Below are 12,849 nucleotides of genomic sequence, written 5' to 3' on the forward strand. Positions count from 1 at the left end.
TGGCACTCAAGTAGTGCTAGATTTACTCACTTCCTGCCCCACACACTTCTTATCACAGATTTAAAAAATCTTCCATAAGCGAATTCGCAGCTGTGCGAGCCACATGATGGTTCTGTGGGGTCTTTTTGCAACTGACAGTCTCAGTTAAAAAGGAAACAACAGTAACAACAACAACAAACAAACAATAAAGCATTCATAGGCCTTGTGATACTTCCAAAACAACCTAAACACTTGTGAGGCTCATGGAAGTCTCACAGACATCAAGGTGGAAGAAGTAACACTTCTAAATGTTATGAGATAAAACCTTGACTCTGAGGCCACGTGTACCAGGAGGGCGTGAGTAGGCTCCTGACCCAGAAGTCAAGGGCTGAAGGAAGGCGCTGTTACAGAGCGGCTGGACTCCCTGGGACCCCGGTGTCTTTGCTGGCCACCTTCCCCTTCCCCTCCCCCGGCCCGGAGGATGCTCTGTGCACTGGCCTTCCCTTCAGGGGACCTCGGCCTCGGAGATCGTCTGGGTCGGATGGCAGTAGCGATGGGGCCGTGTGTGGTCCTGGGGTCACATCAGGCTGGGTGGGACTCCTCGGACCGGAGGCGCCGCTGGGCTGGGCCGGGCCGGACCGGACCGGACGGAGAGCTCCGCGCTCGCTCTCTCCCCGCCCCTCCCTCCCACCGCACTTGCCCGGCCAGCGCTCCCCATGGTGACTCTTGATTGCAGCAAGCCGCTGGCTTTTTACCAAATCGGGAGCTGCAGTGTATTTTTTTCTTCCCCTCCCCTTGGAGGAAATAATTTCAGCCCCCTTCAGCTCGCATGACAATTTTGTGGGACTGGGGCGTGTAGGCGGGCACATCCTTTTACATGCTAATACTGCCCCACCTCCTTTGAACCCTCCTCTAAGCGCCTCACTTCCTTTTATTTTTATTTTTTTAATTTTTGAAAAATTTTACCTCCCCCCAGTTCACCACAGTGGGGGGAAACCGTCTGGGCCGTCCCTGCCCCCAGGCCTGGCTCCCCAGGGAGGGGAGACCCCGAGCCGCCCAGCTGCCCGCACTTGCCTGCAGCGCTGCCTTCACCTGATCTCCTCCGGGATGGCTGCGCCCGGCGCGGGGGGCAGCGAGCGGAGCGGCCGCTCGGTCTAGGGTGTCGCTCCAAGTGCTGGGCGATCGCCGCGTTTGGGTCCCCCAGCGAGCTGCCACTGCCGCAGCCCGCAAGGAATGTCCCCTGTTGTTAAGGACCCTGACTGTTTTACACCAATGATTTGCCACTGCAAAGTTGCTTGCACTAACAACACTTTGTCGTTGATGTTTGGATGCAAGGTAGGACAAGGGGTTCGTGTCTTTTTAATGCATGCTGCCTCTCCTGGGGGAGCCAACCATTTCTTTTGTTGTTTATTTATGTGTCTGCTTGTTGGGAGAGTGACAAAAGCAGGAATGCTCGGCCCTCGCCGGGAGCCGGTTGGGTTTGGGAGCCAGGAGAGCCCAATGATTTTCCAGCATGCGATGTTAACTGCTAAGTCGGTGGTACAGGACCCTGTCGTAGCCTGCAGAAGCTCCAAGAGCAGCTACGCCTTGGAAAGGGGGCGCCTCACTTGGCTCTCTGCTTGGGATCTAGTTACATTTAGCTAGTGACTGTGCTGCTGGCCAAGGCTTTGGAAAGCTTCTAAAGTACACAGATTACCACCAGCTGGAACCCACCCAGGGCAAGTGTAACTGGGGCGGTAGATATGCTCCTGATGAAACTAAACACATCAGTTTATGATGTAGCGATTTTAAAGATGCCAGACACCTTGTTATTTTACACAGAAAATCTGGAACTGAACTCATGTTGCCCCCCAGTTTTGTGACTGTTCCTGAGTTTACACAATCCACTTGGTAACAGCACACCGAAATTTTATCAAAAAGTAGCACAGTCCTCAGTGAAGTTTGTAGCAGATAACTGTTCTACCCTGGATTTTTGTAAAAGTGATTACTGTTCCCAAGGAAATGAGGTTTGAAGGTTTTTGAAGCAGGTTATCATTCATTGCTCCGTGTTACTAGAGCTTTATGTTGTATCTGAAAATGCACTCCTTGCCAAAAATGCCCTCCTTGCCCAGAAGTCTTAACTCATGAATGAGTTGTGTCTCCTTTACTACTTATTGTGAAAAGCTGATGGGTTCTTCCAGCCTGTTTATATTAAACACTCCTCATAGCAAATATATGACCCTGAAATAACTGAAAATTTACTTCTACAAGTGAAAAAAAATCACAGAATCTCCATTGTCCTGGAAGATGATACCAGAAACTGAACTGGACAGCTGATGAGCACCTCAGGCAATAAAGTAATGAAACATACCATTCAACTTCATGGACAGTGCTCAAAAGATATATAGGCTGTAAAACCTGAGAGTCAGGGTTATCTTGTACTGGCCATACCTAGAGGAGTTTCTTTCATTTGGGGCCTCAGATTTTCTTCTACAAGAATAATACAGATGAGATATTTCTTCGATCTCTCTAATTCCAGGATCTTCGAATGATATCTTTCATAGAAAAATTTTAACGATTGGGTGATTTAAAAATATTTGTGGTTTTTACTCAATTTATTAGGTTGTATCTTAGAATTAGTTTAAAGAAATATTACTCATACTAAAGAGAGTCTTTTGAAAAACCCTAAAGAGGTCTTAGAATTGAAGTTTTGTGTGTGTGTGTGTGTGTGTGTGTGTGTTCATCACTGTCAGGAAGACATATGTGAATGAACAGTACCAATATTAACTAGTGAGGGCCTCTCTTCACCCAATTTGCCAGCCTTCCCTCATACTCCTTTCCACCTCTTTTAATTTCACTTAGCAATAGCAGCAACTGTGTAAAAACCATTCCCCATGTGCTTAGGAGAATTGCTTTGCAGTGCTAAATGCTTATTAACAAAGGTGAATTATTTGTCCAGAGAAGTTAAACACAAATTAACAATCAAATAAGGTAAGCCCTTGGTGTGGAGATTTTAACTCTTCAAGCTAATTTTAAAAGTTTCTTTTATGGTGTCTTATTTTCCCCTACTTTTCAAACCATAGAGAGAGAAATTGACATTTTTCTAAACACACACTTTTTTTTGAAGAAGGCTAATTACATTAGCTTAACTTCCATTTAGTGTTCTCTCTCTCTCTCTCTCTCTCTCTCTCTCTCTCTCTCTCTCTGTCTCTCTCTCTCTCTCTCTCTCTCTCTCTCTCTCTCTCGCTGGTTGAACAATTTGCAAGTTTAAAAATTTGCTTTGTGAGAGATTTGTGTCAGTAGTGTGAAACAGCTAAATGAAGTGTGTGGGTTAACACTACTCTTTGAAAATAAATCTATAAGAATAGATTAAACTTTTTTATAGGGTCTGTTCTATCCAACCTATCCAAGTGTTTGAACATAAGAATTTGAAAATTCCCTATGTAGTGGTAACATTAATATACCATAACTGTGCATTCCAGATGATTAATTATGGGTTGGCTAATATGATGCTCCCATCTTAAATGTGGAGAATACTTGAACTTTCTAACTTAATTTTCTTTAGTGAAGTTCTTCCACACCACGTGACATATGCTTACATAATCATCAGGCTCAGACAGGCTCAGATTTCAAAACTAGATTTCACATGTGAGGTATATGCTTTCACTAAGTCTTAGGTTCCTCATAGTAAAAACACCACAGTAATAACTACTACATTATATATTACTATGCTGTACTGAGGGACAAAATTTGAATGGGATGCATGTGCTGTTTCATATATTGCAAATGTATTTATCAAATGATTGGTACCTTTATGTGGCCTTCGTTACTTTATAACTTTATAGGAGGGGTTTAGGTAGGAGCATTATAACTTTTAAGAGGAATATCTTTTCCAGTAGTTATTTTGTTAAGTTGCCAACTTTGTTATGGACCTAATCATTATTTTCCTCAAAGATAAAGTTCTTTACTAGGCTGTTTGTATAATGTACGGGAACCATGTATATATTGACAGAACATTCACAAGCAAAGTATGTTTATAAAAATAATGAAAATCCAATATTATTCAATTCAATAAATATTCACTGAACACACAAGTGTTAAATACAGTAGATGTAACCATAAACAGATCTTGTCTTTTATGGTTTAAAAGCCAAATAGGTATATCATTTGCAATACTGATTTAAAGAAAGATATGTAATAATGATCCCAGTGGAATCTGAGCAATAAAAATGGAATTTAAATAATTATCTTTAAAAACTGATGGAGAATGTGTATCAATGACTTAGAACTGTAAAGACAGAGTGTGTTCGAGGCTATGCCCCAGATAATGTGATAGATCATGAATATAAGCACAAGGCAATTCTTTGTTTCTGGAGGGAAGTAATTATACTGCCTTTCCTGAAGTATAGACTACTCAGCAACCTCTCCATAAATTTTCATGAGATAGATTCTAAAATGCCCTAGACCATCCAAATTTTTCCATTCTATGAACCTTCCTATGAACCTCCCCACAAGTCTATTGCTATTGCCATACAACTCTGTTTATAAGAATGAACTTTTAAAAGGAAAAGGAGGATTTAAATGGAAAAGGAGGCTTTTTAAAAGGCTTGTTTTTTTCTTCACAATAATTATGTGATCAGAATGACCAGAAAGTAAGCATTAACTTTATCTTCCTTAACACTGTTTTGCTCCATTTGCAATGATAAGGTGACTATAATCCCAGATTTTATATATTATTTCTCTTTCCTTAGCTTTGTTGATGGCTACATTTCAAAGACCTGCAGTCCTTGAGTCCCACCACCTTCTCACTCCCCCTTTCCAGTCACCAGAATTTCTAAGTCAAAAACACACGAAACAGGTGGAATGTTTGTGATTTTTCCTAATAATCTAAAAGTGCTTTTTAAACTGTGAGGTTCTCTAGTTTGTTTTTTATATAATTAAATATAGTTAATGTTAAAAATGAGCAAACATTTTAATAGACATTTTTCTAAAGGAAACATGAAAATATACTTAACATTATTAATAATTAGTTATCAATTATCAGGAAAATGCAAATCAAAATCATAACAAGATGCCACCTCATACATGTTAGAATGACTATTATTGAAAAAAACCAACAAGTATCAAATATTGGTTAGGGAATCACTGAAGGCTGTGGTAGGAATGTAAATTAATGCAGCCATTGTAGGAAACAATAGGGAAGTTCTTAAATTATTGAAATTAGCATATCATATGTCCTAGTGAACCCCCTCTGGAAATAGCTCCAGATAAAATGAAATCAATGTAGTCATCTGCATATGTTAGTTGCACATTATTCACAATAGCCAATACATAGAATCAACCTAGGTATCCATCAACAGGTAAATGGATAAAGAAACATATATCACACACATTTAGATGCTCTTAGTCTACATAGGGTAATTGTGAGATAAAAGATACGTTAGCTTGACTAAAGTGATCATTTCACTATGTAAAATTATAAAAAAGTTATATGCGTTAAATACAACAATAAATATACAAGAAAATATGGTTTAAAATTTAGGATATCTCTCTTTGCTTCAATTGTTATTTGTTAATATTGCAACTTATGTCATTATTCCCTTAGGCCAAAGCATTAGCTTTCAGTGTCCACTTTGATGTATTAAGGTAGATAAAATTTATTGAACAATCTGTAAAATCCTGTAACCTGTTTTTTTTTTTTCCCAATAAATGTTTGGACATTTCATAAACTGAACTTGTCCTCAAAGGGGAGGAATAATATAGTGAAAAGTAACTTTTCTTTCTTCTGTACGGTGACTGTCCTAAAAGAGAAATTAAGGAGATGAAGAGAGAGGTTAAAAATGGGAGAAAAGGGAAATACAGAGAGAATTGAAAGGAAAAGGGGGTGACTGTAGGAACTAAAAAGCAAAGAGAAGGGGAGAAGAATTTAAATAAATACCTAACCATGTCTTAGGTGCTTTACAACTGTTAGCTTTTTCCATTTTCATAGTTTCCTGGCAAACAGAAAAAGAATGAGAGAAGGAGAACAGGGAGAGGATGAGGACCCAGGAGGTAGACTGTGTGTTCATTCCCGACCTCTAGAGGGTGATCTTATACTCACCCAACGTGAGAGGAACTGTCAGCACCTTGCTAGTGGACAGTTCCCTACACCATCTGACTTTTTCCACCTCCCCAAGACGTCCTTTATTTTGATGAGGCAAATTTTGCTATAAAAAGGTGATGCTCCGAGGAGATCTGTCAATCTGTCACTGTGTACATTTTTGTCATTGGTATTGTGTTCATCTGGGCATTTTAAATATTGCATAGTTTGCATACTTTGGAGTATTCTGTTTTTACTTTATAATAATATGTATTTATTGAAGTAAATTAGAAAAATAAAACAAAATTAAAAGTGAAAAAAAGAAAGTGCTTACAGTTCCAGAAGACTAAAGATTGTTAATCTGTTAGTGTATACGCTCATTGCTTCATAGCACTATATTGTTTCTGTTGGACAGTATGTAGCTTAGTTTAAAAAAAAAAAGTGAGTTAATGGGGTTTACATTTGGACATTTTTCTTCTGTACTAGAATCTGTACAAAATTTTAGTAGCTGTGTAAGAGTCATTCATAGCTTTGGATATTCTGGTCTCCACCACCATCCCCAATTTTATAATGTTAAAATAGAATACATATCTTGGGGAACAAGTCTTTCCTGAATTTGAAATTTTTTCATTTGGGTAAGTTATAATAAGTAAAATTATAAAGTCAGATATTTTTAAATTTTAGGCTGCTTAGTGATGGATATTGTTACATTTAATTTAAAATTGTCTATATATGTATCTGTGTGTGCTTTCATTAGTTGTTTTATATGTTATAACATTATTAAGCTCTAGTTTCCCTCTACCTTATAACTCTATAAGAAGTTTATTCTATGTGAATAGAGTTATTACTTTTTCTAGACTTTACAGTCATAGAAGTCTCGTATCTTATATATTGGAGTATTTTGAATAACTAATATTTTAAAAATCCTAATATTCAAAATAGGTACAGGAGCTGGGGATTTAGCTCAGCGGCATAAGCGCCTGCCTTGCAAGCAGGCAGTCGTGAGTTCGATCCCTGGTACCGATAAAAAGGAAATAAGATCAAAAACAAACAAACAAACAAAAAACCAAAATAGGTACATTATAATGCCACTACCTAGCACACACACACACACACACACACACACACACACACTCACCTGTTACCACTTGTCAGTACTGTTCTACATTACTTTACAAAAGGCTAAGATAATGCTCACAATAACCTTTTGATAAACCTATCAAAATAATAATAGTTATTTATAATAGTTATTTCCATGTTACATACAAGTGGAGAAACTGAGTTACAAATTGTTCAGTCAACATTATAAAGCCTTATAACTTCTGATTAGCAGAGCCAAAATTTGAACCTAAGCAACTTAGGTCTAGAGTTGGCACTCATTTCCAGAATAATTATAGTACTACAGTACTCTTTCAAGTAGCACATTCCTTTCTATAAGTGTCTTTAAGCTGTCAAGTTAATTTGCAAAAAATTAATTTACACATACCTTTCTGGAAATACACATGAATTTGAATGCAAGGCATAGTCAGAGGATTCAGTTTTGTCATGCAAGGTATTTCTTCTGAGAGGAGTTTCATCCAGTACACCATTTTTCATAGTGTTCACGCTCTCCTTTTCCACATGAGGTTACTAAATCATATAGACAGGTGGTGCCTTACTCAAGGTCATACAGAAAGTCTAAGAGTTATAACTGTAACCAGGGCTCCTAATTTCTAATTCAGTGTTATTCTTTCTGTGTCATGACCTCTAACTGTAAACTACAAGTTATGGGAATAGAGGTGAGGAAGAGTTTTAAAGAAACTGGCACAATTCTTCTTTAAGAAGCAGAAAAGTAACCCCTGCAGAAGGGCAGTTGTAAGGATTAAGTGAGATACCACATATGAAAATATTGAGCACAATGTTAGGTATACAGTAAGTATATAGTGTGTTTTCTTCTATTTTACTAAAGCTACTTTCCTTACTGTTGAATAAATAAAAGATTGTCAGAATAGGGTTCAGTCAAGTACACTGAATATTATTTATTAATAAAGGAGGCATGTTGTAACCTATCAACACATTATTAAAGTGTTTTAATGCAGTAGGGGGAGAAGCCAAAAGTTTATATAATTCACAATCCTTCCCTTCAAAAAATCCTAGATTAAACCTGACCCAGAAAGAGAAAATGAAAAATGAGCTAATAAGTAAAACAGGTGCCGAATGTCCCAAACAAGCAGGCTGCAAGGGTCTGTGTTACCTTTGACAAAGAATTCTTGTCAGTTCAAGGTCTTTTTAAAGTTTTACTGTTAATAGAAGATTTGGGAGGAAATGACCTAAATATACACAGATTATGAGGATAAATAATCATGCTTCTATTAAAATGTGCTCAGAAAAAGGGAATCTTTAGTCATGAAATTCAGAATCCTAAAAATACATCTTATGGTCCCTTTTTCATTATATTCATTTATCTAGTTAATGTTCCAAAGTTCATATGGTGAAATTGCCCTAATCTCTTCTGAATCAAATTGCCCCTGGACACTTATGGGACTTAATAGTTAGTATTTGCACCATGTATTATTATGTTCTATTTATTTCAGTTCTATTGTATTATTCAGTTATTCACTTATCTATTTGCATATTTTGACTGTGAGATACTTAGAAAAAAGGCTGTATCAGTTCTTTAAGACAGTGCTGAATGATGCAATAAATAGAATTATGCATAACTCACAAAAGGAAGTCATAAATATTTGTGTGAATTACTGGTTGATATGTGTGCTTGCAATATTTACTGAATTGTAAAACTAAGTTATGTGTACGTAGTTATTGGTCATTTGCCTTTTTCCTTACCATTTGCCTTTGAGAACTGGTCACATTTCTTGATGATAACGGTCTCTAAAATATTCAGTGTGTTAATCTTGTGTGGTTTCTTAATTTAATATGTCAATTTGACTAGGTCAGACATTTGATCAATTATTGTTCTAGATATATGTGCTAGGTTGTTTCTGGATGATATTAAAATTCAAACTGTTGAGTGGTAAAGCAAATTGCCATCCCTAATAACCAAATGAGAACCCTAATAGAAGAAAAAGTCTAAGTGAACACCTACTGCCTGACTGCTTCAGCTGTGGCCTTTGATTTAAAATAAGAATAGATCTTCTTCAGGTTTGAAATATCAGGCTTTCAGACTGAATTTTCTACTATTGCTTTTCCTGATTCTTAGATCTGTGGACAGGGACTAGGACTGAGCATTGACTTTCTTGGATATTCTGCTTCCTGACTGCAGATCTTAGAGCTTAGCCTACGTAATGTTGGATACCAATTCATGTATATGCATATATTCACATGTATACCTCTCTCTCTCTTTCTCTCTCTCTCTCTCCACACACACACACACACACACACACACACACACACACACGCACACACACATATATATGTTGAGTATATATATGTATGTGTATACATATTATATATGCTTTTTTATTAGTTGTTTCTCTGGAGAATCATGACCTTTAAAACTGGTTTCTAGTATGAAATGCCACCACATAGAATCATTAGCAAGTCTTTTTTATGTAGTAAGATATAGAGAATTGCCTAAATATAATTGAATTGCCATGCAATGGAGAAATATTGCATTTAAAATTATTTACCCTTAAATTAATGGAATTACTGCCTTTTCAATTGTGAATGATACTCTTAGCTGTAACACATTTGAAAGCATTTGACTTTTTAAAGTCTGTTCTTGCTATATATAAATTTTCTTATAACATATTGTACACTGTAGTGATAAGAGTAAATTAATATTTTTTCTTATATACATTTAAATGATACAGATTTATCCAACAGTATATCTAAATGATAGGTTCTAGAAACCTTATAAATAATATATTTTTCAAACATCAATTTGGGTGCTTGTAATGTCTAATATAAAATGTTATTTTGATAGTGTTCCATTGTATTGCTTTTATTAAAGTTTTGTTCAGTGGTTTATATCATTTTATTTGATGAAGGCATACACTGAAAACAGTCAAAATTTTAAAAGTAATGATCTGGTCTATCTTCATATCTTTAATATCCATGCTATAAATTCAAACAGTGAATATCATTATATAATATCTCAAATAATGATATAATCACATACTGATTGGTGATGTCTCTGCTATAAGATTTGAACTGATATGATCACTAATAGCACTCTAATAGAAGCTAACTTGTTACCTAATAGAAGCTAACTTTAATTTTTCCCCTTGGAGCCCTTGCTTTATCTTCCCAGTTTCTTGGCAAAAATTTCCAATTGGCAAAAGATAGGTACATTTAGCCAGAAATTAATTTGTAGCCCTCTATGGAGCCTATTTGTTATGTTTAGCATTACAGTGGACACTCAGGGTAATAATTAAACACAGTACTATATAGTTCTGGCCTTGGGATACATTCCACATGGTTAATGTGTCACTGATGAGAAATGGGAAAACCCAACCAGCAGAGCAGACTGGACTCTTACTTGATGGTCACCATGCACAAAGTTGTATCCATGGGCTTCATTAAATTAACTTACACAGTACTCAGAAGACAACCATCTAGGAAGATATTGATTTCACTGTGATACTATCTCTTCATATGTACTACTAATACAAAGAAGATCCACAAAATAGTTCATCTATTAAGTGTAATATAATGCTCAAATAGGTTGAAATTTTTCTACAGAGAGAGAACAAAAGAATGCATGACAGCTATAGGAATAGTTCGAAAGGTTTTTGGAGGTGTCAGAAATTAATCTGTGTATGCTTCATCCTTGTACTAGGTCAGAAAATAAAAAGTTGGCTTTGAACTCAAATCTACCATAATCCTTTTGTACTGACACTTCTTTGAAAGTGTTAAAGGATCTGAAGTAATAGCATAAAATAGAATGTGTACCGTCCTCTTTGATAGAACTGGGAAGGGAGGGAGAGGAGAAGGAGTACTAGACCATACTCTCCTCTATCCCACCACCTGGACTAATTAGAGACACTCAGCGTGAGTCTGAAATCAGAGTGTGCTCATAAGCAGGCACCACAGAGGTAGAAACCAAGTCCTAAAGGTAGAAATTGTTACTCAAATGTGTTATGTGACCGAACCATTAGCTCTCTGACCTTGAAGAGCTCTTCCATCTGGATTTCAGTTCTTCATTATATAATGGAAATGAGATATATATTTTGTGAATTTGTTACACCAACCAAATATGAAAGCAATAAATATAATTCCTGACATGTAGTGTCCATTAAACAAATTTGTTTTCTTTCTCTGGCTTTCTCAGATGTTTTTATTTGTATTTATGTAGTATGACATAGCCCAGAAAGTGGCTTTTCACTTTCATATGTAGGACTTGGGAGTGAGAAAGAAGAGAGTTCACTGGATTACAGATCAGACACTAATTCTATTTAATTTACCTTCACTGAGTAGGCCTTGTGCTATCACTTTGTTAGGAAAATTTTATATAGCATCCCTAGCATTTTATCAATAGTGTGCCTCATTTTTCCTATCTGAATTGCTGCTGGTATAATTTTTTCTGCCTCCACGATTTTATCCCAGAGTCATGGCCTCCAAGGATGCTCAGTGCGAGCACAGACTAGACTTGTGTGTGTACAGCTATTGCAGCTGTTGTTATGAGAGATATTAGTGCCTGAAGGTATCCAAGTAGATCCCTTTCCTAACATTTACTGTCTGAGAAAATTTTTGTTTTAAGTACCAGTGAACAATATTTTCTTTATTTAATAGGCAAAATGACCATCAAGAGGAAATAGTCCTTGGGATTCTATAGGCTGCCTAATTCCCAAATAAACCTTTCTTGAGTTCTGTAAAACTAATATATTTTGTCTCTGTGCTTGAGCCTTGTGTACTGTCCTTTGCTGGAGCTATTTTCCAGCAAATTGCTATGGCTGATCTCTCAAGCTAGAGTGAGGAAAATATGTTTTAGGATGAAAATGCTGACAGGTTCTTATCTACGGCAGTATGTGTGGGGATGCTATGATCTCATTTATTGTAGAAACTAGATGCCTGTTTTGGCTGAAGGGAGAGCAGGCATCTGCCAGAGCTGCTGTTTTGAATTTTTGTCTTGAAAAGTTATTGAGGGGAAAAAAATTAGCTGTAGGAAAATAGGAAACAATAGGAAGCCAAGGCTATGTAAACTGAACTTCCATGCTTTCAGTAAAGTAGAAAATTGGATTTCAGTGGAGATCTCAGAGTAAGCTGGTCAGAATGTTTAAGAGGCTGGAAGTGGGGCTATGTATTTGCTTTCTGCCTTTTGACTCACCTTTTTTAGTAGCTTTATTGCACTACTTAGAAAGAACCCACAACTTGATCTTATTCATGTTTTAAAATGTCTGTCACTAACTGTATGTATAACATTCTGAAATTAGTTTATGTTTTGTCCCCTAGCTCAACAGCTCTATGAGGTAGATATTAGGTCAGGAAACTAAAACACTGTGAGTTGAAAATTCTCTTCGCTAAAGATATTCAACCATTAGGCAGTCCTCCCTCCCTCCCTCCCTCCCTCCCTCCCTCCCTCACTTCCTTCCTTCCTTCCTTCCTTCCTTCCTTCCTTCCTTCCTTCCTTCCTTCCTTCCTTCCTTCCTTCTCATGGTAATAAAGATTGAACCTAGCCCATGACTTTGCACTGAGCTACATACCCAGCCTTTTTTATTTTTTATTTTGAGACAGGGTCTCCTTAAGTTGCCACATTGACCACCTTGGGCTCAGTTTGCAAATCTCCAACCTCAGCCTCCCAGTGTTCTGAGATCATAGGCACAGGAGTTTAGAACCTGGATATTAACATTTTACTTTGAGTAAAATCAGTTTTA

At 37.1% G+C, this 12,849-nt stretch overlaps 1 protein-coding gene across 14 annotated transcripts in view; it reads left to right on the forward strand.

Annotated features, from left to right (window-relative positions):
* The window catches only part of Dlg2 (discs large MAGUK scaffold protein 2), a 1,893,126-nt gene that overhangs the window by 790,155 nt on the left and 1,090,122 nt on the right, over positions 1 to 12,849 (forward strand). Inside the window, exon 1 of one of the 14 annotated variants that reach the window (XM_063256351.1) lies at positions 752 to 1,314. The exons of 11 other annotated variants lie outside the window; for them this stretch is intronic. In XM_063256351.1, the coding sequence (XP_063112421.1) occupies positions 1,213 to 1,314 (102 nt within the window). In that variant the 5' untranslated portion in view covers positions 752 to 1,212. Of the gene's footprint in view, positions 1 to 751; positions 1,315 to 12,849 lie in introns of those variants that run through there. 2 more of the 14 variants (XM_063256349.1, XM_063256355.1) reach the window with 2 other exon arrangements.

Source organism: Cavia porcellus, unplaced genomic scaffold (genome assembly GCF_034190915.1).
Source record: "Cavia porcellus strain 051 isolate PalLab524CR breed Dunkin Hartley unplaced genomic scaffold, mCavPor4.1 scaffold_9, whole genome shotgun sequence".
Lineage (NCBI taxonomy): Eukaryota > Metazoa > Chordata > Mammalia > Rodentia > Caviidae > Cavia > Cavia porcellus.